This window comes from Lepidochelys olivacea (assembly GCF_965140295.1).
Source record: "Lepidochelys olivacea isolate rLepOli2 genome assembly, chromosome: 1".
Classification (NCBI taxonomy): domain Eukaryota; kingdom Metazoa; phylum Chordata; order Testudines; family Cheloniidae; genus Lepidochelys; species Lepidochelys olivacea.
This window is the reverse complement of record NC_140411.1, coordinates 250740745-250767364: the sequence shown is the minus strand read 5'-3', so window position 1 is coordinate 250767364 and position 26620 is coordinate 250740745. Positions and strand designations below refer to the sequence as shown.

The window sequence follows — 26620 nt, the reverse complement described above, 5'->3', positions numbered from 1 at the left end:
ACTTCAGAAATGGAAGGGTTGGGTCAATTGTGCCACTAAGACGACAGAGTATTTTGTACCAGATACTTTGACTGCTATGCTGCCATTTTTCCGCCTCTCTCATATACACAGCAGAATATAAAATGTTACTGACATGGATGATTATACCTTAGGACACTAACCAGCCCCATGGTGTTTCTCATCAGCAGCCCTGGCCAGTTTCCTGGTTTAAGCAGAGGCTAATAGCTAAAGCCAGTTCTAGTCAGGTGTGCCTCCTTCCTGCCCTATCTGGGACATTTATCTCTTCCCCAGGGTTCCACCCCTCACTTCAAATGAGGAATCAGCAGATGGCTAACAAAGCCAGCAGTGGCCAAGGAGTTCTTGGCATGGCAGTCAGAAGCCACTGTGTACTTAAGAGGTTGACTGAAGGGCAGGACAAGGTGGGTGGGGAATGAAAGGCTCACTACTCATTGAGAGGTCAGGGAAGGGAGGAAGGGCAGTGGAAAGGATATTATTCTGCAGATAGGAGGCAAAAGGCAGAGAGAGAGAGAGAGATGTAAAGAAATATATAACTGTTAAATAAGCGTGCATAATAATGGTATATGTAAAAGGGAATTTTTCTGTATCTGTCAAGATGACAGCTCTCAAAACTCTGCTAAAACAACTTTAAAGGCTGTAAAAATCAGAAAGCTGGTTTGTCTCTTATCTCCAGTGGATTCTTGGTTCGTGTAGATAACAGGGCAAAGCAAACCAGACAAGGTGTGTGGTTTCAGAGTAACAGCCGTGTTAGTCTGTATTTGCAAAAAGAAAAGGAGGACTTGTGGCACCTTAGAGACTAACCAATTTATTTGAGCATAAGCTTTCGTGAGCTACAGCTCAAATAAAAAGTCTTTAAGGTGCAACAAGTTCTCCTTTTCTTCAGACAAGGTGTGAGATTTACTAGCCAGGTGAAGATCTTGGACTAGGGAGGATGGATATTAACTAGACAGAACTAGCGAAGTTCAAGGTCACAAGATGAAGATAAGAATAAGACATACAAAAGCAATGAAAAGACAGCTAGATTGAGTAAGAAGGACGGTAGCAATGGTTAAAAAGACAAGAGATATCAATTAGAGTTTTTGAAGGATAAGTAAAAGATGTACTAGAGTTACGATGGTGTGTATATGAAAATGTTTAGAATAGAATGTTGACAGATAAGGAATTTTAAATAATCAGTGTCCTGTATACCTGTACAAGGTATAAAGGACATGTGGAGCAATGCAGGACCCCTACCAGACTGGACCAGAATGGCTCTGATGAGAACAGAAACAGACTACCAGTGCCCCAGGACTGTATCCTACTCTGATCTGCTTTACTTATGCTCTATACTTAGTTAAGGTGGTAATACAGTGTCCTAAAATGTTGTTAAAGTTTTCAACTAATTAAGCTTAAGTAACTGGTGTGGATTGTGCCTTTCACCCAACAGAAGAAGCCATATTAAAATCTGCTCCTATCCATTTCCATAGAATAAATGGTTACTAACTGTAACTGCACTTTGAGATGTGATGCAGATGTGTATTCCAAGTAGGTTTGTGCACATGCTGGAGCCAAAGACTTTTGCCAAGCAGTAGCCGTAGAGCAGTGGCGCTCACGCTTCATGCCTGTAGCCCCTCCCTTGGCTATATGAGGCGACAAAACCCCATGTCCCCTCAGTTCTTTTGCACAGAATGCTAGGGGAAGATTGATGCTGAGGGGATGGTGGGTGGATTGTGGTACACACGTTTGCATCCTATCTAGAAGGACCAGAGTTACAGTAAGTACTTGTTTAGTCTTCTTTCAGTAGATGCAGACACGTATTCCAAGCAGATAACGAGCGAACCCCATCTGGGGTGAGGACTTAGCGTCCACCTGAGCAAGGACTGCAGGACTGCTCTTCTGACATTAGTGTCTGCTCTGGAAGAAGCAATGATTGCCTAATGATCTGTCAAAGTATACACAGACAACCTTGTGACCACCCGACAAATGTCCAATATGGAAATGTCATTGAGGAACACCACCAAAGTTGCCTGTGCTCTCGTCAAATGTGCCCATATCTGCTGAGGACACGTAACTGATGCTATTTCGTATGCAGTATTGAAGTGAGAGGTTATCCATCTAGACATGGATAACAGAGACCGCTTGACCCTTCATATGGTCTGCATATGATACAAACAGGGCAAGGCGAAGCACAAAACTGTTCATCTTGTTCAGATAAAAGGCTAGACAGCATCTAACATCTAGTATATGGAGGCATTGCTCCTCGGGGGAGGAATGCAGCTTGGGGAAAAATACAGGCAAATACACTGCCTGGTTCAAGTGAAACTGAGACCAATTTGGATACAAAACTTTAGATGTGGCCAAAGCATAATCTTGTCCCCGGAAAACTGCGTTTAAGGAGGACCAGCCATCAGGGCCTGCAACTTACACCCCTTCTGGCACAGGTAATGGCTATCAAGAATGCAGTTTTCTGGGACAGGAGGCAGGAAGCAAGGGGCTTACATGGCGGCCCCATTAGACCCACTAAAACCATGTTCAGATTCCCACAAGGGGACCAGCTCTGTGACCAGAGGATGCAGGTGGAGTAGTTCTTTCAGAAATCTCATCACCATGGCATTGGAGAAAAACAATTTTCCTTGGACAGGCAGATGAAATGAGATTTCAGTCTTCAGGGACCACTCGTGGCTCAGGGAGAAAACCCAGTGAGATGATCCATGAGATGGTTCTGGACCCCTGGTAAGTGGACAGCTATTGGGGTGGTATCATCTGATACAGACCTGTCACAGGTTGATTGCCTCCAGGCAGAGTGCTCTGTTGTGGGCTCCCCCCTTATTTGTTCACATAGTACATCACAGTAATATTATCTGTGAGTATGTGAACCACGGAATGCCTGATTCAGTCCCAGAAGGCACAACGTGTTGTGGATGGCCTGAAGCTCCACACTGATATGAAGCAAGGTCTCCTGTTCCGACCACAGACCCTGCACCTCCAGCGAGTGAAGATGTGCTCCCCAAAACAGAAGGGATGTGGTGGTAACCACTGATTTGGTGGGAGAGGGCCAAGTGAAGGGGACCCATTGGCACATATTCAATGGTGACTCACACCAGTGCAAGGACTCCAGGACTGATGAATGAAGGTGAATCAACCTGTCTAGAGAATACAGGGTAGGGCTGTAAACCATCCTGAACTACATCTGAAGAAGACAAAGGCGTAACCGGGCAAGATGGACCACCTAGGTGCTGTTGGTAGTGGTACAAGTTCCCTGTTCCCATGTGGTCCAATAGGCTCAGGCACACATGGACTGTCGGACAGCTGTGATTGCAAGCTGAGGCACAGCTGTGGAATCATCTGGAAGTGACTGGTCATCAGAAACACCCTTGACCTCATGGAATCTAACAGGGCCCCAGTGAACACTATTTGCTGAGTGGGGGCCAAAGTCCCAAACAGTCAAGGAAGTGTAGTATGGTATCAATGTGGGCAAGAACCTCCCCTCTGGAGCCTGCAGCAACCAGTCATCAAGGTAAGGAAAGATATGGATTTCTTTCCTCTTCAGATATGCCATGACTACTACCATGCATTTGGTGAAGACTCGGGGGCGCAGCAGAAGAGAGGCCGAATGGGAGAATCACGTATTGAAAGTGGCAGTCTCTTACCATGAAGCAAAGATACTTCCTGTGACTCGGTAGAATAGCCACATAGAAGTAGGTGTCTTGAAGGACCAGAGCTGCAAGCAAGCCATTTTGAGACAAAGCAGGGAGGATAGATATATACAACAAACTAGACTAAGATATAAACTCGTGAGGTTGTGAAGCAATAACTGCATAGAGCTCCAACTCCAGCAAATGGGCAGTAAGAAGGAACTGGGGGGGTTTGGGGTGCCACCTCCACATATATCCAGGGGAGGAGTGACCGGCCCGAGGCATGAATGCCATCCCTCTACAGGTACTGCTAGGCAAAAGGCTCTGGAGCGTGGGGCACGCATACACCTACTTAGAATACACTTTTGTATCTACTCAAAGAAGAATTAATGCATATTTAATCCTGGTGTAATAACAATTAAACCAAACTGTTTGCTACTGCCTTCTTTCCCTTCTTCCTTCTATGGAACTGTCTCTACTACATACTAATCTAATACAAAAGTAATTTCAAGTGAAATCTATAACTTCATTGAATAGGTCTTATAACCAAAGCAAGATTAATTCACAAAGTTATGTCATGTCATTTGCATCAAGAAATTCTACCACCTGCCACAAATTCTGCTTTCTTGGAAATATATAAGCTTGTAAAACTATACGGTTTTACTTTTCTGACCTCATTAAACTCAGCACAATTTTGGAAAATCAGTCTGAAATCAGCCACAAAATCTTCAGGTTTCATATACAGTGGATGGTTCACTTGCAGTCTTTTTTTGATTGTTGACAAGTCCATAGGCTTCTTTATTATTTTGTAGTATTCAGGCACCTAAAAGAAAAAAAATCATCAATTCAATCAGATCTCTCTCTCACACAGACACACACACACTTTTAATCATCATTTCTAGGCAAAATACTATTCAGTTTAACTCTTGAAGTATAGTTTTAAGATGTAAACATAATGCCTTCTTCCTTGAGCCTGGCTCCCTGTGAGTAGCGAGACACAACTCTGCTTACCTTTATGATAAGATAAAGGATCTATTTGGATTTATTTCTACACCGCTAAGGCCTGGTCTGCACTACAGACATTAGGTCGACATAAGACAGCTCACGTCGAAATACCTGTGTAAGTGTCTATACAACAATTTTTCTCCCACTGATTTAACTTGCGTGCTATGTTGACCTAATAACTCCACCTCAAGAGCTGTAGCACTTAGGTCGACGCAGTGTCTGTGTAGACACGGCATTGCTTACATTGCCTGTTGCTGCCTTTCACAGCCCTTCCGCACCCCACAATGCCTCGCTTGCATTGGTGCAAGTGCTCCTGGCGAGGCCGTGCACCGCCAACAGAAGAAGCATAGTATGGACACAAAGAACGGATGTCATTACTATGGTTGCTGTGGGGCAAGCTAACTTAAGTCTATTTAATTTTGTAGTATAGACATGCCCTAAGTGTTCTCCATACTACATTAAATGAAAATGGCAAGACTAGTTAAAGATGCATTTGAGGTATAAACAGCTATCTACCGATCTATATATATTAGTACCGATAAATGATTTAAACTATTACTTCAATCCTTTCACCTGTGCAGCCAGGCTGTCGTCATAATACAGTGGTGCCCAAACTTTCCTGCTCTCCCGCAGCCCTTGCCAGTGATGGAATCTGTCTGCGTCCCCTCCATTACTGCACAGTTGGCTCAGCAGAGAAGCTTGGGCTGGAGGCGGGGCTGGGGGAGGACCTGGGGCTAGAGGTGGAGTGGGAATGAGGGCAGAGCTGGGCTGATGGTAGAGCAGGGGGGAGCTGGACTCAGGGAGGAGTGGAAATGGGGGAGAGTGAGGCTCTTTCCCCACCCCCCATGGGGGCTGTCCCAGGCCCCGCCAGTGCGCACCCCCGAATGTTCCTCTGTGCCCCCCAGTGGGATGCGCCCCACAGTTTGGGGACAACTGTCTTAATATATGGGGTCCAACTGTACAGGAGATTTACAAATTTAAGATAGCTTTTCTGAAACTCATGTCATGGTTTTGAACTCCTGTATCTGACAACCTGCTCAGGCAAGAACTAAAGTGCACTCAAGGTGCGTGGGGTGATTTCCCTGCTATCCAATAGAATAGAACCTGTATTTCAAATTCTGATGGTTCACAAGATATTGGACCTAAAAACCTGTGACTGATCTAGGTTGAGTAGTGTAAGGACTCTGCCTCAGGAGGAAGAGCAAATATTTTTGAGGCAGAGGTTTTTTATTTTTTAATACAGTAACTGATAGAAAGCAGCTCAAAGTGTTGGAATGTTAGAAGCAGTCTGGAGTGAAATCAGTGGGCAAAATGCAGCTGAGGCTCTCAAAAATAAAGAAATGTAATGTATCGTATAGCTACTGCCATGTATGCAGGGCACATTTTTGTTTAAAAAAAATGAGTTTTCAAAACTATTTTTCAAAGGGATTTAAACCTCAGTGTTCTACAGTAGAAGTACTCAGTAATATTTTACATCTTTATGCATCTCTTCATCTCCTCCTTTTTAAATATTGATTTTAAACAAAATCAGAAATTTAACTCCAAAAATGAGTCACTGTTTCAATATCGCCACAATAAAAGGGTAAGTTTCCTTTCACTTAGATCTGCCATTTTACGGATACATCAGTGCTTAGCTATAATAGCAATAGGCACCATAGATGAACCGCAGATAGCTGCAGTTTTAGAACAGAGGAAATACAGCACAATATTTGACTAGATGAAAAAGTGGTTCATGTAACTTCACTTTAAAAAAAATTAACTTGCCTTACAGCAACATGAAGTGTTCCAAAGATGCATTTCCTTTGTCAAACTGAAATAAATGATCAGATTAGCAGCTTCCTGTGTGTGTTTAATAAAACATCTGACACTTTAAAAAGAAGATAGAGGGTACTTAAGGCATGAAGGTGCAAATTTTAAAAGATGTAATTTTGTATGCTCCTGCCTGGCTCCTATGCACAAACAATGAGCGAATCCTGACTTGCATGTCAGCAGGAGATGTGGATAAAATTCGGTCTTTAAAAATTTTTTCTTTAATCTGTGTGTAATTTTTCTCTCTCTGCAATTAGATGCAACAATTAGAACAGCCAATTTATTTCACATTCCAGATTCTTATTTATGAACCAGAAGCCATTCTTTTCTCCCCATCCACCAACAATCTAGGCAGATCTGTGAAGAATTTTAAGATGTAGTCCAAGTTGTGGAGTTAAAGTATGTGCTTGTACTACTGACATTACAGAAAGAGAGACTTCTCTTAAGGCTCAACTATACTTACAACGGTGCAGCTATAGCGTTTAGTGAAGACTCTACCTATGCTGATGGGAGAGCTTCTCCTATTGGTGTAGGTACTCCACCTTCCCACAAGGCGGTAGTTATGTCATAGAATCATAGAATATCAGGGTTGGAAGGGATCTCAGGAGGTCATCTAGTCCAACCCCCCGCTCAAAGCAGGACCAAGCCCCAGTTTTTGCCCCAGATCCCTAAATGGACCCCTCAAGGATTGAACTCACAACCCTGGGTTTAGCAGGCCAATGCTCAAACCACTGAGCTATCCCTCCCCCCTGGATAGGAAGGTTTCATGTCAACGGTAGAAGCCTTCCTATCCACATAGTGCTGTCTGCACTGGGGATTAGGTTGACATAACTATATCACTCGGGTGTGGAAAATACTGGCATACATTGGTAGCGTAGATCAAGCCTCTCCTTCCATTTTGAGTTCACACAAATAAATGCTTCACTGCTGTTAAATGTAAATAGCACCATTCATTATGCAATTCAACGATGTGCCAACTACCACTGATTTCAATAGAATGCAGCAACACTCAAGATGAAGTGGGAAAACCAGAAGTTAAGGGTTAAGTCATGTTTCATGCATAAAACACATGATTTTTAAGATGTAGCGTACACTTTATAGTAAAGTTTGTTAATTTACTGCAATTGGTAACTAAGTCTCACCTTAATCTCTGCTCGGATTCAGTGAGCACAGAAATTCCATGCATCTAGTATCAACCTTTTACCGCTATCCTACATTTTGATATTTGTTACATTAAATATCTGGAGTAGATTACTCTTCTGATGATGGATTTGTTACCAGTAACGCCCACAGAAGTGCTGGTGCCAAGTGCTCTGACTCTTTTATAAGGCAAAAATGACAATGTACATACTGTAGGAGGAACTGGATCTTGAAAAGCCAGGCTCATTTCATGGCAGTAGAGGTACAGCAGGAGCCTTTCACACTTCTGTATATAGGGAAAGAAAGAATGCCTGTGTATTAGAGAATGCTGCGATTTTACCTTTAATAATTTATTATGCTAAAAAATTCAGGCAGATGTTTAATACTTCCCTGCCCCCCCAAAACAAAATCAAGCACATCTGAAAATTTCAGACAGTCAGTAAAAGCAAGTCAATCATCATTACCAAGAAGCCTAATTGTGTTTTTTCCACAGCGCCATCCAAGAGAGTGCCCCCCTGGCTGCAGTTCTGCCTAGAGTGTCTGGTGCTGCAAAGACTGCAGGGTGAGAAGCACACCTCAGTTCTAGTTCTCCTTATAGTAGGAGCCTCCATTTTATACCTATAGACTAAAGCTAGAGTGCAGAAATCCCCTTAGAACCCAACATTAACTAAAATTACTAATCTCCTAATACTGGGTAAAATACAAAAACCAAGAGGCTCTGGGAAACAATTTTCCCAGAACATTAGGTCAAAGAGACTGAGCCCAGGTTTCTGTTCGGCACACTGCCACAGTTGGAAGGAACAGAGGTGGCTTTTATAGCTTCACCTCTAATATTCAGAGCCACAAAGGGAGAACACAACATGCAGACCCTGCTCCAGAGGCTGCTACTAATGCAACTGCGACACCAGAGCACCTCCCAATATTGGGGATATGCAGCGGCCCGCCAAAAAATATTTTAGACTTCATAGTGCTCTATGAATGAAAAAGAGCCTTCAGAATAGGCCTGTTCCAGGTGTGGGAAACCAAGGCAAAGATATTTAACATCTTACTCAAGACAACTGAAGAGCACTCAGTGATTCTTGGTTATATTTTAAATGTACGGCCAAGTTCTCAGAGCTGTTTAGAAATCCTCCAGTGAACTCTTATTACTACCACCAAATATATAAAAAGCAGCATTTACAAAACGACTGGACAAGCAGACTGGTTGAATGAACAACGTATCCTCACCCGCCGATCTATTGGTGCCAATCCCATATAACTTTCTAGTTTTCTTTTTTCAGAGCTCTGATTGGGATTATCACAATCATATTCTACTTCCGGCTTTGACAAGTCCCGACAGAACGTGCAAATCCACTCTCCTCTAAACAAGGGGAAAACAGATATATTACTCCGGGCACCTGCTAAAGTTTCATGGTCTTCAACAGAGGGTTTCCAAATGCCTTTGGACAAGTTGTTCATTTCTATTTTCTTTTTGCACTGTGTCAATTTTTTTGCAACCACCAAAAGGAGGGATAATGATAGAAAAGGACATCTCTTTGGAAGAAAAGCTCACTCATTCCTGAAATTTTTGGAATAGTTTTACACCAAAAAATAGCATCTATTTCCACTAGTTTTGAAACCATTCATATGGGTTGACAGATTAAATTCAAATTTTAACAGCAGGTGCAGTTGCTGGTTAGGAGGCAATTTGAAGAAAAAAGTACAAGAGAAAAGGAGAAAAAATTAAAATTTTGGGATGAAAAATGGAACAGAATAGGCAGAGTGCAAAACAAATTCAGAAACCACAAAAATGGAGCAACGGAGAGGTTGGGACCTGTGGGAAGTATATTTTCTCATTAGAAGTTAGCCTATAGGCTATAGTTTTCTATTCTTAACAAAATAACTTTTCAGCTTTTTTTTCCCTCATCTCAGTTATTCTTGAGAGAAAACTCTAAATGGCAGGGGAATAATGGTTCACAAACTACTTTTGCTAACTACCCTTCCCCCCCTACCATTAGTTATGCCCTCAAATACTTGAGCAATCCTAGTGAATGTTTGTGGTTTAGTAAAATTCTTTACAGAGACACCTGCATCTTCACAGATAACTACAATATGGCTGAATTGTATTAACTTGCTTACAAGAATGAATAAAGACAGAATTCAGCTATGATTGATTGTGAAAAGTACAGTATTAATGTGCATGTATGTACCACATATCTGATCTAATAATATAAACATGACCTCCGGCATTGGGGTTAGTTTCAGGAGCAAGTTAAAATTACTTTTGACAGTGAAACTTGTTAAAGCCTACATCAGAACTACAAGTCCTCCAGAAAAACAGATATACATCCTGTTAGGATAATTAAAAGATTTCTAGTTTCTCCTAGGCTAGCCTGAGCCTGGAAGGTAATGAGTGACTAACTCTTTTGAAGGCAAATGTCAGTTTGTTTGCTTTTATTTTGAGAATTAACAACTACTTATATTTTAGTAACACCTAACCACCTGTAACAGAGGGAGCCTGTGCTAGGTGCAGTACGGAGGTATATCTGAGTCTCGGCCCATCTCTGAGACAACAAGAAACATTTGAAGGATGGAGGAAGGAGATATTCAAATACATACAAATCATGGCAGAAATGGATCCTGAGCACAAGAGAATAGTAGCCTTAAGGATCAGTATGGGGAAGATGTTCCATTCACTGAAGAAAGCATAAATAAATGTATTGAAGGCGTGAAAAAAAAAAAATCAAGCCTGGCATTGTTGGTAGAGTAAAAAAAAGTCTGGTGCTGAGGGATGGAGTTTTAAGACCCATAAGGTCTAAGAGTAACTCGCTGATATACTGCATAGTGTATATACAGGTAACATATGAAAAATTAGAAACCTGCTAAAATTATGTTCTTAAAATGTGTGCCAGGCAGGACAAGATACTCCACCCAAGACAAAGGAATGTGTCTCCAAGGTAAATCAAGACAACTGAAAATGTATTTACATAAAAGGTAAAGAAAGCCATCAAGCTAACAAGGGGAGGAAGCAACCACCCAACTATCACTACTAGGGAAGGAACTAGCATGAAGTCTTCACCAGACCATGTGGCATCTCTTCCCAGCAAAAAAAAAAAAAAAAAAAAAAAGGGGGGGAACTTTACCAGAGAATACATTTCACAGGTTCACTGGTCTATAAAGAAGGGGGAGCAAACTCAAGTTATCTTTCACCTGAAGAGACAAAGGAACCAAGCACTCTGTCCAGGACCCTTCACAGATCTCAGAGTCTGGTCAGCCATGCTGGAAAAGAGACTTTGTGAACAAGAGAGTCTAATTTGTTAAATAAGGTTTTAGCCTAAAAAGCATATTTTTACTTTTATTTGCTTGTAACCCTTTCTACCTTTATTCCTTACACTGGGTATCACTTAATCCTATGTTCTTTTGTTAAATACACTTGTTTTACTTTTACGATAAACCAATTCAGCACTGTTTGAAGGGAAGGGTGTGTTAACCCCAGTTAAGCTACCTGCCTGCAGTATACTGTCTCTTTAAAAGAGCAACAAACCTAATAACTTCTCTAAGTATTCAGTAAGAGGGCTGGACACTATAGGGCAGTGGCTCTCAACCTATTTACAATTGTGGGACGTATATGCGACCCACAGTGTATTATGTGGGCCGCATCCAATACTACCCGTATGGCCCTGAGGATGTCACATGGGCCACAGCTGTGTGTTGACTGGGCTGCAAGCGGCCCACAGGCTGCAGGTTGAGAACCACTGCTGTAGGGAGACATCTCTGGGGAAGCTGGGGTTCACTCTCTTACCCACAAGGCAAGGTTTGGACTGGCAGAGAGCTGAAGAGTTTGCTGGCAAGGCATACGAGCTTGTGTGTCCGGGAGCTGTCCTACAGCTTAGCAGCAGCAAAACTCACTTGGTGAGGCTAAGATGGGTAACACAGTAATTCACAATTCTCTGAATCCTAGCAGCTTTTCACACATATTTAGCCATGAAAAGAGTACATTAGGGACACGGTATGACAGCAGTTTTGGTGGAGTGAAGAGAACAGATGTCAGATAGAAAGGGATTCAAGACAGAGTACAAGCAGAGCAATTCAAGGCAATGGCTGTAACAGCATGTCAGAGTGAAGGGCTGCAAGTAGGAGAGGCAGTTGGAGTCCAGGGCAACTATTTTGAAGGGAACGGACCAGAAGACAGTAAGGAGCAAAAGGGGCAAAAGAGGGAATGAGGGAAGGTTGATAGGATGGGATGGGGCTGAGGGGCAGGTTTAGAGATGGGAGTTCAAGTGTGAAATCTCAGTATCGGTGACGGTACTGCTCAGAGTTAAGAGTACTGGCCACTAGTATTACTATGCACTTTACAGATTTGAGCCCCACTTGGAAACTTCTTTTTTTGCTCTTTGCCCCATTGAATAAGCTCAGCAAAAGCCACAGCCAAAGAAAAGTTGAAACTTTAGAAAGATATTTCTGGAATGTTTAGAAAATCCAATAACTGTACAATGTGACATGAAAACAGTGATATTTTCCTTTACACTGAGAGGACAACATTTAACTAATAAAAAACAGTTGTTATCCATCATATTCATACAGTCTTTCCTTATGCACAGAGGAAACAAAATTGTAGAAAGCTGTTATGGTCAGCAAAATAACAGTGCTGTATTTAAAGGAAGACAGCCCCATAGTTTGGAGATTCAAAAGGCACATATTCGATGTGCATAGACTAAGTACAGTACTTGAATATAACTGGTATTTCAAAGCCTGATGTGCTACTAGCAATCATTCTAATCAAAGCATGTAAGCAGAGCTGACCAGTGTAAGAAACTGTAAACTAAACCAGTATTTAACACTTATATCAAATCACTGAACGCTGACCATCTTATGGTAAACACATTTGTATCCTTGTTCAATACTAGCTTAAGTCTTATCCAATGCTCCTATACCAGAGTATCACAAAAATTTCATTTTTACTCTGGCAAAGCAGCTGACACCAATAATAAACTTTAGAAATACTAAGGATACGTATCTATTTTCAAACATTTATACTTAATAGAAAAATGGATTTTTAATCTTCTGATTGTTCCAACTGGGCTGAGCAAATTGCACAGTTGCCTTCCAACAAACCAATTAAGGCCTATAAAGATTAGTCTTGCTTCTTCTCAGTGCTTACTGAGGTAGTTTTAAAAATATTATGAGCAGACAGCAAGCACTGTGCCCTATGGCTGATGTGGCCCCTGTTTAGAGCTTTTTCTTGAAAGAATTAAAAAAAAAAAACAACAACAACGGTTTGCTGTCTTAAAGGATTCTGTTTAGAATGGTGATTCTATGGCCCAATTTTGTGGCTACAGATAATAATAGATGGCCCAGATATAAGCAATCTTGCCAAGAAACTGCAGCATTTTATAATAGCTTTTGCAGCAGCACTAGTTCAGGTTACACAACTCAAATTTAGTTAAATCCTGGTTTTCACCGACTCAAACTTTCTTAGGGCTTGTTTACACGTACAGAGTTGCAGGGATGCAGCTGCACTGATGCAGCGACGCCGCTGCAGTGTGTCTGGTGAAGACGCTGTATGCCAATAGGCAAGAGCTCTGTCGTCAGCATGATAAAATCACCTCCCCAAGAGGAGGTAGCTATGTTGGTGGTAGAAGCTCTCCTGCCGACATAGTGCTGTCCACACCAGTGCTTATGTTGGTGTAACTTATGTTGCTCGGGGGGTGGTTTATTCACCCCCCTGAGCAACATGAATTATGCCAACATAAGCTGTAGTGTAGAGATAACCTTAGAGTTATCTTTTGGGGCAGAAACGTCCTGTACTTGGCCTCACAACCCAAAGGTGGTTTCTTCTGAGCAAAGTTTGGCAAAATTCATTTGGTCATTTTTACCTAGGAAAGTTCATCAGTGAAGGGACATGACAAGAAAGGTGGAACACTTTAGGGCATTTCTCACAACACAGGAGCTCCCCTCCATTCTGACACACTGCACACCAGTCTTCATTGGGGTCATCCTCTTTTCTGCTGTCTCCAATGTGAGGGGTACCCATCCATGCTGTCTTCCCACTGGAGGTATTCTCCTGAAGTATCCCTGGTCGGTCACCTGTGCTATCTGGAGCATCTGTTCTTAAGACTGTTTTGTCAGAAGTGGTATTATGACTGCTATCCAATAGCAGTGAGGTGAGTATGCTTCTTGAAAAGTTGGTCTGTAGGAAAACGCAAAGATACATCTAGATGCCAGGCTGTCAGGTATAATTATCAATGCATAAACTCATTGAAAATAAAAACATTACTTTTTTCACATGTATTGTTAGTCAGGCCCCTTATTACCTCTACACAGGAATTATCACTGTTATGGCTTCAGCCAATTTAATACAGCAAACTAGTATAACAGGACCCAAGTAGGTTAGCTCTGACATTTAAAAAACTGCTTCCAATAGAAAACTATAATAATCTTCCAGTAGCAAATAGGTCTTGCACTCCTAAAGTTGAGCATATGCATTAGTAGTAGCAAAATCTCCAAACACCATGTGAAAGAATTTACAGTATTTATAAGATTTCCCCCTACCTCCCAGATCCCCACAGACTATGGTAGTCTGATCATGTCAGTTATTTAGTCATCCCAGTTTATTAAGAAATATAACTTGTTTTGGAATCTCACTTCATCCCTTTTTAAAAAAAACAAAACAAACCCAACAACACACACCCACTAACACATTATGTGCTTCCCTTAAAGTTAACACCTAAGAGTAACGCTCTAACAGAATATTTGTAATTTATTCTATTTCCAGTAGACGAAAACACCCTCCCCAAAACCCAAACTCAGAAGAGATTCTTTATTATTGTTAATATTACATTCCGAGGCCGGGATTCTTCATCTGTTTCTTGCTTCACTATAACAATTGGGAAATCATAGTTCTCGTGGGATGTACCAGACTCCTGTTTAATCCTGATTGGCTCCAACATGACAACAGGGACTCTGTGTGTAGAATCAGCTCCTGGTGGCCTGCTGGAGGAGCCAGAGCTATAGAGGATGAGAAGAGGCAGAAAGAAGAGAAATGAAGTTGCTGGACATCATCTGCACCATTCAAGAGAGCACAGTGCTTTCAGAAAAATCACACCTCTTGTAGTGATTAAGACTCATGACCCTGGAATACTACAGTATTTTCCATTCTCTACATTTTGAGGCTACCGCGCTACCCACCATAGAACAAAATCTTCAGGTTTTTTAAAATAGGATAGTAAAAGGGGGGAAATGCTAATCTAATCCTAGGACTGCAGAACTGCTCAGAGTTTTATTTTCTATAGGTCAGAGGTTTGGAATACAGCATTGGTTTGTTTAGGTCCCATGGTGAATGCACTTCTCATTAAACTCCACCCAATACAAATTTTAACAAAACCTAAAAAATAGCAGTATTTTGGGAAGTTTTTGAGAGGAGAACAGTTACATTTTTGGAGAAAGTAAGTGTCATTCCAGCAACGTCCACTCAAACACCACACACTGGACTATATCCAGTCAGGTCCTTCCCTCAGAATCAGGTTTCATGTCACTGCTTTTGTGCATAATCATAACAAAAAGAGAAAGGACATCTTAACCTTAAATTACGATGGAATTTCAATTTAATTCAAAACATAGGAGACTGCACCCTAAAGGAGAAGTTACTTACTATATACAGTAAGTGGAATTATTTGAGATGTTCTGTCCCTACGGATGCTCCACACAAGGATGTGCATTAAGTCCATGCACTCATGACCAGATTTTTCAGTTAACAGTGGCCACGGGTCTGCACCTGGGCTGTATGCCTCCTCGTGCCCCAGTAGGACAGCCTATAGGAAGGAGTAGATCCATGCTACTCCAGTTCCTTCTCCACTTTTGAGCATGGTAGGACTCCAATGCAGAGGGGAAAGGAGAGTAGATGGTGGAGCACCCATAGAGACCTAACACCTTGAAGAATTCCAGGTCCTGCCCAAAATAAGTAAACTCTCCATCTTTGAGTTATTGTCCCTATGGGAGCTCCATGTGAGGAAACACCCAAGCAGTACCTCAGTATGGAAGAGAGGGTTCTGAGGAGGTGGATTCAGTACAGCGTAGAATGGCTTCAAAGGCCACATTAACTCTGGAAGCAGACACTAAAGCATATTGTATTAATATAGATAGAATATATGGGTCAAAAGTGTTAAAATAACCCAACTTTAAACAATTATAAACACTGTTGGAGGTCTCTGCCATTAAAGTCTGATCCCCTAAAAGACAGAACAGGACAAGCACGCAATAGGGGAGAGAAAACAGCAGCAAAAATAAAAAAAAATGCAGGTTCTGTCTTCGGAGTTGACTCTTACTTGCATCCTCACCGCTGGAAAAAACAGGTACAGCACAGTCTTATCAGCTACTTTCAGACTGGCAAACTTGTACCAGCATTGGGATGTTTAGGATATTTAGCTTCCTCTTTCTAGTTGTAGGCTTACAGCAGTGTTGCAAAACAAACAGCCCTGGTGAGCTAAGCCAGGCCCTTGGACAGAAAGAAAAAGGAGAGAGAAAATAAAATAAGTAAGATAGGGAAGGAAAAGTATATGTGGGGGCAGGAAACAATGTCTCTCATTCCAGGTGGTGGTTGGGATTCCGACGGAACTGGTGGTGTGGTGATGTCATCTGGCTTCCTCTCTGTGGCCTGGTCAGGATAATGAAGGCCCAGAGCTCCCAGAGAAGGTGGGGGTGGCAGCCAGATGGTGAAGCTTGCTCCAGTAGCCAATTTTTCTCCCAAAGTTTCTCTGAGGACCCCAGAAGGGAAGTATGGATGGACAGTGTTCCAAATTTTCAGTTTTTACCAATTTTCAGCAATAAAGTATCACTTATTTTAATTAAAGGAGTTCAGTTTTTACTGATTTACACCCGTTTATCAATCCACTCAATTTTTAGGGGGGGGTACTTATTTTTGTTAAACACTAACTTTATGTGATTGTTGTGTCCTGAAGCTCTGAGACTAAAGCAGATCCGCAGTATAAAACACAGAACACATGCGGCGACGGTTGGAAAATCAAATTGGCTCACAAGTAGATGCTGGCCACTTATTTCTTCACATCTGTTTTAGTTTGGCACTGAATTTAAATGATCAATCCTCCACAGATAAAGATAGAGAAGGTAAAAAAAGATAAACATGGGGCAAAAACGCAAATCTATGCCTGAATATCAACAAGAAAAATCAGTGCTTAGAAATTTGCAAGAAAAGTAAAGGTGGGAGTGAAGAGGATGCATTACGCTCCAAGTACTGCAGCATTGAGGTCAAGGTCAATGCTCACACTGACAGAATAAAGAAGCATATCAAGAGCAAGCAACACAAGTAGCTTAAATAAGAAAGTGAGCTTTGGTATAAACAGTCAATATCTGGAGCTTTCACCAGGGTTTTAAATGAAAGAGGACACAGCATGAGTGTGTGCATGCTCTGTTTCGCTGGATAACCGCTGTTAATTGCAGAGGGGCCTATTGGTGACTTAGTGCAACAATACTGTCCAGCAACAAAAACCCTTCCTAATGCAAACAACCTCCCTCATAAGTATCTGAAAGAAAATGATTCTTTAGTATCTAAAACGATGGAATGAATTGATGGAAATTTGGTGTCTGGTCTGATTTTTGACAAGTCTTCTGATGCTTTGGACCGTCCGATTCTTGGCCTTTTGGTTTTTTTATTTCAAAGCGAATAAACCTGCATTATTTTGTGCCAATGGGATATTCATCCCCTCAGCTGACAGCCACTTTGTTGATGCAGCAATAACTGACATGTTTGACATGTACCAAGGGACTTGGGAAAACAGGGCCACAACTAACTTCCTGCATGGCTAAGTTTGCACGGGAGATTAAACTCAACCAGAAACCAGAATTGCTATTATTACCTGTCCTGCTCATCTGACTAACATTGAGCTGCCAGCAGCTACTGCTACAGAAGAAATGAAAGACATGAAATCTTGCATCATTGCATGTGGGGCCATTTTCAAGCACGTGAACAAGTTGAAGGCTTTGTTTTACACAGTGCGAGATGAGTGACAAGCCGACTGCCGATTACCTACTCCTTTTGTGCCACATTGGTGGATGAACTTGTACTTTGCTGCCTGTCATATAAACAACATATGGACTGTGCTAGTGCGTCTCCTGGATCATCCTGAGTTTTTTGGTTCTAAAGCAGAAACTTGGAAGAGACTGGCAAATAACCAAAATAACTGTGTACCAAGGGGATGACGTTCATTGCTGAAAACTTGGAATCACTGTGTGACACAGAAAACTCTGGAGTTACTCCAACTACTGACAACACATTTGCCCCTACAGATGTTTACTAGATCCTGACAGCCAAAATCTCAGAATGGAGCACAAAAGCTGCAGAAGAAACAGCATGAAAACCCAGATGTTTCTGGAAATCCTTGCAACACGAGAACATCAAAAAAAGAGTTCAAAACCTTCAACACAATGCTCAGCAAGGAATGGGAAACCCAAAGTGTTTGGTGCTGAAGACTCGTTTTGGAATGTCATCCAGGTGTTACACCTCCTTCCTTAAGGTGAATTTTGCAGCAGATTATGGCCATTATGCCAGACTGTTTCCACCATTTGCCACTAAAGATGAAACTTCAAGTCTGAAAGGGGAAATTTACAATTTACCTGAGCATACCTAACCCTGGCTATTTGAAACTCAGTGTGCTGGCTTTTTGGAACAGTCATCAAGACACACTTCCCAACATCAGCGAAGTGGCATGGCAAGCTTTGATTGTACCCCCTGGATCTATTGGTGCAGAGTGCTTATTTTCAAAGTTGGACTACCTCAAAGACAGCACAAGGGGCTCAAAATGAGTGTGGATACTTGGAAGAAAGTTATGCGAGTGTACACAAACCAGGATTTCTTGAAAAGCTATTAGCTCTGACAGAGACCAAAAAATACCTTTGTACATAAAAAAGTTTCAGTTGCACTGTAGTAAAATGTGTATATTATGAACTTTTTTTGTTTTTCTTTTTTCTTGCTTTTTATTCTTTTTTTTAAAACCGATTTTATCCTGGTTTTAATGTTTGGAAAATAAACACTGAAAAATTCCTGGATTTCTTTCCTTTTTACAAATAAAAACTGAAATCGTGGAACACTATGGATAGGATAACCCATTCTCCTCCTCATTTTGCCCACTAATCAGGCCTAGTTTTCGACACATCAATTTTGGTCCATAGAAAACAAGTATGGAACTGAAAATCTAAGGATGATCTTAACACAGTCCTTAATTTGGAATCTCACTTTTGCACCTTTTCCCTTCAACTTTTGTTATAAGTTATTGTGACATCTTATGAACTTAAACTCTTTTTTTTTTCCATTTGAGCTCACATTTAGAGTAAGTTTGTAGGTCCATACATCATGTTCTGAGAACGTGTGAACAGAAGACCAGGTGGCTGTCTTATGGGTACCTTTCTGAGGAATACTATGGAAATGGATTGAGCCCTAGTGGAATGAGCAGTGACTTTAAGAGGGCGTGTATCCCAGAGGACTCATAGCATGTCAAAATACACCCCAAAACCCATTTAGATATTCTGAATAGAAATAGAATGATCCCTCATCCTCTCAGCAAAGGAAATGAAGAATCTAAGGAAAACCCTAAAGGGCTTAATCTGGTGAAGGTAGAAGGCCAGCGTTGTTCTTTTCTATAGGCTATAGGGACTGGATTATTCCCTGGAAAGGTAAGGCTTGGGGTAAAATAACTGGCAATTGAATATCCTGACTGATTTGGACTTCTAATGACACTCTAGGGAAGAAACAAGAATGGGAATGCAACGTAGCTTTGTCTGGATAAAACACTGTATATGGTGGGTCAGCCATGAGGGCTTCCAGTTCCCCAGCCATTCTGGGCAAAGTCATTGCCACAAAAAATGAAAACTTGACGGACAGATGCAGGAACAAGCAAGTTGCCTTGGGCTCAAAAGTGGGCCCTCTTAATGTGTTAAATGGCAAATGGAGGTCCCTTGGTAGAGCAGGGTCCTACACTGGAGGAAACTGATTAAGGAAGCTGTTAAGAAATTTCACAGACTCCGATTCCAAGGCCAGAAGGGACCTTTGTGTTAATTTAGTCTGACCTCCTCCTGAATAATACAGGCCACTGAACTTTTCCAAAATAATTCCTAAAGCAGATCTTTTAGAAAAGCATGCAATCTTGATTTTAAAATTCTCAATGAAGGAGAATCCACCACAACCCTTGGTAAATTTTTCCAGTGGTTAATTACTATTAAAAATGTATTAATTCCAGTTTGAATTTGTCTAGCTTCAACTTCCAGACATTGGATTGTGTTATTCTTTTTTCTACTAGATTGATTAGCCCTAGATTGAAATATTTGTTCCCATGTAGGTACTTATAGACTATAAATCAACTCACACAATAACCATCTCTTTGTCAAGCTAAATAGATTGAGCTCCTTGAGTCTATCACTATAAAACATGTTTTCCAACCCTGTAATCATTCTTGTAGCTCTTCTCTGAACTCTCTCCAATTTACCAATATTCTTCTTGAATTGTCAACACCAGAAGTGGACAATACTCCAGCAGTGGGTGCACCAGTGCTAAACGGAGGTAAAAAAACCTCTATTCCTATTTGAGGTTCCCTTGTTTATACATCCCAGGATTGCATTAGTTCTATAGGTCACAATCACACGGGGACCTCATCTTCCTGGCAGCTCCAGTGGGCTTGGGCTGGGCAAGGGGCTCCTCTCCCCCGGCAAGTCTGGGGCAGGTCTGCGCTAGGGCTGGCGGGGACAGGCGCTCTCTCCGCCGCAGCAGGTCTGGGGGAGAAGCATCTCTCATCAGGCGTGCGGCTTAATAGGCAGCTGCGTAGCCACACAGCTTAGAGGGGACTTAGACCACAACCTCCAAATCTTTCAGAGTTACTGCTCCCCAGGATAGTGTTCCCCCTCATGCAAGGACAGAACTACATTCTTTGTTCCTAGATGTATACATTTATATTTAGCTACGTTAAAACACATTGTTTGCTTGCATCCAGTTTACCAAGAAATCCAAATTCCTCTGAATCAGTGACCTGTCCTCTTCATGAATTACACACCTACTCAATTATTGGGCCATCTGCAAACCTTATCAGTGATGATTTTATGTTTTCTTCCACATCATTGATAAAATTGTTAAATAGCATAGTACCAAGAACCGATCCCTGTGGAACCCCACTGAAAACACATCCGCTCAATGACTATTCCCCATTTACAATTACATTGAGACTTATCAGTTAGCCAGTTTTTAATCAAGTTAATGTGTGTCAAGTTAAATTTATATTGGTCTAGTTATTTAATCAAAATGTCATGGTTGTAGGATGTGCGAAGAATTAAGCCTTGTCTACACTACAGGGGAAATTCAATCTAAGCTACGCAATTTGAGTTACCTGAATAGCGTAACTCAAATAGACGTAGCTTAGATCTACTTACCGTGGGGTCCACACTACGCGATGTCATCAACTCCACCCAGTCTTCTTGATCCGGTAGAGTACAGGAGTCGATGGGAGAGTGATCTGCAGTCAATTTAGTGGGTCTTCGCTAGACAAGTGCTGAAAATCCTTCATTTGGAAAGTGGAATGCTGTGATAGCAACTAAGTGACCACTGACAGAGCTCTGGGACAAACCCAGCAGATTTTAGATTCAGACGGTAATAGAGAATGAACATAAGGGAAGATTTGGAAGGAGATATGGGGGTTTGGGCGCATCAAATCTGGCAATATTTCCACTTCTGCAGGTACCAGTGATAGGCCTGCTCATTCTGGAGAGACCTGGTGATGTCAGACTGTGCCAGGTGAGATGGTTTCTTCAAAGACTCCATATTCTTCGAGGAGTTCTTCCATTTAGGGAAGTCCAACAACAGTACCAACATCTTAGCACTATGCCCAGTGGGAGACTCACTGATAGCTACACCAGGACATGAGGTCTCCCTAATCCCAGGTCCAAATGAAGACTTTTCTCTCTCCTCTTAGTCTATCGGGGAGTGAGGTCTCTTATGTTTGGCAGTCTTCTGAGAGACCAAATCTAGCTCCTGGTTTCTGGAATTCAGAGCAGAGCACATGAAGTCTCTGGAGTACTCTGTGGGGCTGAATCTGATGTAAAAAATGGGAAGTTGGATCCCGCAGGTCTAAGGGAGCACTCCATGAGGAGCAGTTTTAAATAGTCTTCCCTCAGTTTACAAGATCTGCTCTTGAATCCTGCATCTGGACAGGATCTGGGCTTCTGCAAGGGAGTGGAGGCAGCTCGCATTTCCATCACTGAGGGGAAGGACCTGTGGCAGGTCTAGCAAGGCTTGAATCCTAGGGCCTTGGGGCATAACCTGCTAAGCAAGCCACTGGCCAAGACGACCTGAGGACAAAAGGACCTGACCTTAAACAAAAAAAAAGGAGTGTGGCACAGGAAGGGGAGGGACAGAATAGAAGCACAAACCCTGCTAAGAAACAAAAACTAAAAGAAGCTACTAAGAATATAAAGAAGCAACTGCCTCAGCTAGATAGCAGACACTACACAACTCCATGTTGAGCTATGGGCAACTGAGAAGGTATTGGAGTGGTGCAGGTCCGCTCCTTCCTACATGCCCTCATACCCGAGTACACAGAGGCATCGACCTGCAGACACTGCTAACAGAAAAGTCTCTGGTCAAGAGCATACAGGTGCATGCACATCACATGGAGCTCCTACAGGGACAATCTCTTGAACTAAAACTTATTTATTTTGTGAGAGTAGATTTTGCAGATATCTAATGTAGTTCAAAATTTATGTATAAATAAAACTTTTAACTTGGACCTCATAAGAATATACGGACCCTTCATGACTTTTACTATATAAATAAAACAACAAGAAATATTCTGTTAAAAGTATCTGAACTTCCACTTCCAGCAGCACGAACATATTCTCTGCTTTTTCTCAACATGAAAAATTAACTCTATATTAATTGTATGCCCTGATTTACTGGAACACATTAACAGACCTGCTCTTCAGACAGCATTGTCTAACTATTTGTTCATGAATATTCCATCATTTCTAAGGCTGTCAAGCAATTTAAAAAATTAAATCGCAATTAATCACACTGTTAAATAACAGAATACCATTTATTTAAATATTTTTGGATGTTTTCTACATTTTTAAATATATTGATTTCAATTACAACACAGAATACAAGTGTACAGTGCTCACTTTATATTTATTTTTTATTACAAGTATTTGCACTGTAAAAAAAATTAGTATTTTTCAATTCACCTAATACAAGTACTGTAGTGCAATCTCTTTATCGTGAAAGTTGAACTTACAAATCTAGAATTATGTACAAAAAAAACTGCATTCAAAAATAAAACACTGTAAAATTTTAGTGCCTGCAAGTCCACTCAGTCCTACTTCTTGTTCAACAAATCACTCAGACAAACAAGTTTAACATTTGCAGGAGATAATGCTGCCCGCTTCTTGTTTACAATGTCACCTGAAAATGAGAACAGGCATCCTCATGGCACTGTTGTAGCTGGCATCGCAAGACATTTACATGTCAAATGCGCTGATATGTCCCTCCATGCTTCAACCACCATTCCAGGGGACATGCATCCATGCTGACGACAGGTTCTGACCGATAACAATCCAAAGCAGTGCAGACCAACACATGTTCATTTTCATTATTTGAGTCAAGATGCCACCAGCAGACAGATTTTCTTTTTTGGTGGTTCAGGTTCTGTAGTTTCCTCAGAGTGTTGATCTTTTAAGACTTTTTAAAAGCATGCGCTACACCTCGTCCCTCTCAGATTTTGGAAGGCACTTCAGATTCTTAAACCTTGGGCCGAGTGCTAAAGCTATATTTTGAAATCTCACATTGGTACCTTCTTTGCGTTTTGTCAAATCTGCAGTGAAAGTGTTCTTACAATGAACAATGTGCTGGGTCATCATCCATGACTACTATAACATGAAATATATGGCAGAATGCGGGTAAAACAGAGCAGGGGACATACAATTCTCCCCCCTAAGGAGTTCGCTCACAAATTTAATTAACGCCTTTTTTTTTAATCAAGCGTCATCATCATGGAAGCATGTCCTCTGGAATGGTGGCCAAAGAACAAAGGGACATACAAACGTTTAGCATATCTGGCATGTAAATACCTTGCAATGCCAGCTACAAAAAATGCCATGCAAATGTCTGTTCTCACTTTCTGGTGACACTGTAAATAAGAAGAGGGCAACATTATCTCCTGTTAATGTAAACAAACTTGTTTGTCTTAGCGATTGGCAGAACAAGAAGTAAGACTGAGTGGACTTGTAGGCTCTGAAGTTTTACACAGTTTTGTTTTTGAGTGCAGTTATGTAACAAAAAAAATCTACATTTGTAAGTTGCACTTTCAGAACAAAGACTGCACTACAGTACTTGTATGAGGTGAACTGAAAAATACTATTTCTTTTATCATTTTTACAGTGCAAAAATCTGTAATAAAATTATATATAATTTGATTTCAATTACAACACAGAATAATAATATATGTGAAAATTGTAGAAAACATTCAAAATATTTAATAAATTTCAGTTGTTATCCGATGAAGTGAGCTGTAGCTCACGAAAGCTTATGCTCAAATAAATTGGTTAGTCTCTAAGGTGCCACAAGTACTCCTTTTCTTTTTGCAAATGCAGACTAACACGGCTGTTACTTTGAAACCAGTTGTTATTCTATAGTTTAACAGTGCAATTAAAACTGCAATTAATTAACTGCAATTAATTGACAGCCCTAATCATTTCTTTATTTTTGTGTCTCAAAATATCTAGTACTCACTTAACTGACCGCATCATGGTTAAAGCTTCCTATTTATAATCCTCTCTATAAAGCTGATTCCTCTGAAGTTACTTATGGTTCAGTGAGGATTTTCTGCTTCAGACTTTAAAAGAAACAGTTGTGTAACTGTCATGAACTTTACACCATTATTTACAGTACACGGTTATCAAAACATCTGATCAAGCTGTCAATCTCACAGCTACCATATGTTTAACACATTACAAGTCTTTAATGTGCCATTAAAAATTAGATATGAAATTAGAACTAAATTTTAGGCCTTGAAGAGTATTACAATAAAGCCATCAGAAATGCTCTCTCAGACGAAATAACATGGCAAACCTCGACATAGATTACTGGTGAAAGCTTCTGTCAACTGCGGTCACATGCATATAGTGTCCTTTGAGATTGAAGCTATGTTTTTTTCAACTGGTCTGCTTACCTGCCTCTGCTTCCAACACTGGAGGCACTGGGTGAGCGAATTGGAGGGTGGACACTGGTCATAGTTACTGGTCCTAAAAAACAGGTTAAATTAGAAAAAACCCAACCAGGTTTGTTCATACAAGAAGTCTTGCATTTAATTTTCTGTCAGAGAAGTACATAGAGATTTGTGTATAAGTATTCATTTTGATCTCTTGATATTGATTGTTCAGACCACCCTACACATTCTATTTGTAAAACAGACCAGAATATGCTTCTTCCTCACCTCTACTGTGACTTTGGTCATTCTTTACTCATTTAACCCAAGTCTAGAAAAGAATGAGACATCTTATCCTGCACATTTCCAATCCAGAGTATTTGTTCACTCTTTTTATTTAAAAAGTATTAGAGAAGGCAAAATAATGAAATTCAGAGAGAGTGAATATGCACGCACTTACTGACAGATGGAAAAATCACCACCCGCTAAGTGGCAAAAAGAATTATTTTACTGCTGTAGGTATGTTCATTGGAAAGATATGCTTCACAAGCAGCAAATACATAGCTGTAATACAGGAATGTATAAAGTGCTAATTTAACTAACTACTGGAACTAGGAAAGGAGTAACCTCAGGAAGTCTGACATTTTGCGATGTTCACAGCTTCTGCACTGTATTTGTGTTCTTTCAACCCACAACTAAACACTTCTCCGTCTGATATCACAATAGCAGAGTTCCCTCTCTAACCACAACCTCATCTTCCATCTGTCCTCTGCTCTTATACCTCTGACCTCCAATCTAACTTCCATGACTTCAGCATTCCCAGACCACTCTGCTGTAGGACTCAGCTGTCAGTGGCTCAACTCAATTCTCTCCATCATACTGTACTCCTTCACCTGTCTCTCGCACAGTAAAATCCATTCCACTAACCCAATTTCCTCTTCCTCCACTCATGAGCATCCCTGAAGAAAGTCCCAGAGGCAAGAACCTCCTCCGTAACAAACTTATACTCCCCTCCTGCAATTTCCTCACCTTTCTCCTTAACCTCACAGTCCCATTAGGTACCTTTACCACACAACATAACACATTATGATATTCCTCATCCTAGATCCTACCTTGTACAACTACCACCTCATGTCCCTCTCCCTGACTTGGATCTTAATCCTCCTACCACCACAACTCAGGTTTCCAGCTTCCCCACTCCACTGTAATTGCTTTAACTTAAGTTAATTGTCTTTAACTACCTCTTCATGGTCAAACCTTGGTGTTTCTACTCTATCCTCATCCTCCTCAACCTTTCAGCCATCTCAGATAGCTGATCATACTCCATCTTCTTAAATTGTTACCTTCCCATTGTTTTCACAACTCTGTACTCTTAGTTTTCCCATCTCTATAGTCATTCATTCAGCCTTTCAATGGCTGAACCTCCTTCTCTTTTCCTCCACTAGTTTCCAGGCCACTAACAGACCACTTTTATTTTCTCTCTCTACATCTTTTCCTCATCTACTCATATGATGCAACAATTTTCTCTGCACAGTTGACTACAAAATTTCTCTCTCCACCCAATTCTTCATTAGTTCGTTGCTCTGACCTTTCTGATTCCCTTGCCATCAACGAAAGCAAAACATAGCCCAAACCAAATTCTGTCTCCCCTTACAAGTCCTCCATGCTACTTAACTCTCTTTGTCACAGTAGACATCATCACCATTATACCTATCACTCAGGCTTGTAACTTGGTTACCAACTTTGACTCCATTCTCTGCCTAGAGCTTCACATCACAGCTATCTAAATCTTGTGGCTCACATGCTCAGGGTCTAACTGATCTCCATATGGGGGGTTGAGATGAAATTTTCGTCTCAGTTTGG

At 41.1% G+C, this 26620-nt stretch overlaps 1 protein-coding gene across 5 annotated transcripts in view; it reads right to left on the bottom strand.

Moving 5' to 3' along the window:
- Nucleotides 1-26620, bottom strand: part of TRIM24 (tripartite motif containing 24) — a 138620-nt gene that overhangs the window by 1087 nt on the left and 110913 nt on the right. For 4 of the 5 annotated variants that reach the window (XM_084638429.1, XM_084638427.1, XM_084638426.1 and 1 more), the window contains 6 exons: nt 24782-24854; nt 14405-14573; nt 13442-13755; nt 8814-8946; nt 7798-7872; nt 4306-4455 (listed from right to left, as the gene is read on the bottom strand). In XM_084638429.1, the coding sequence (XP_084494555.1) occupies nt 4306-4455; nt 7798-7872; nt 8814-8946; nt 13442-13755; nt 14405-14573; nt 24782-24854 (914 nt within the window). Of the gene's footprint in view, nt 1-4305; nt 4456-7797; nt 7873-8813; nt 8947-10702; nt 10845-13441; nt 13756-14404; nt 14574-24781; nt 24855-26620 lie in introns of those variants that run through there. The other variant, XM_084638430.1, reaches the window with a different exon arrangement.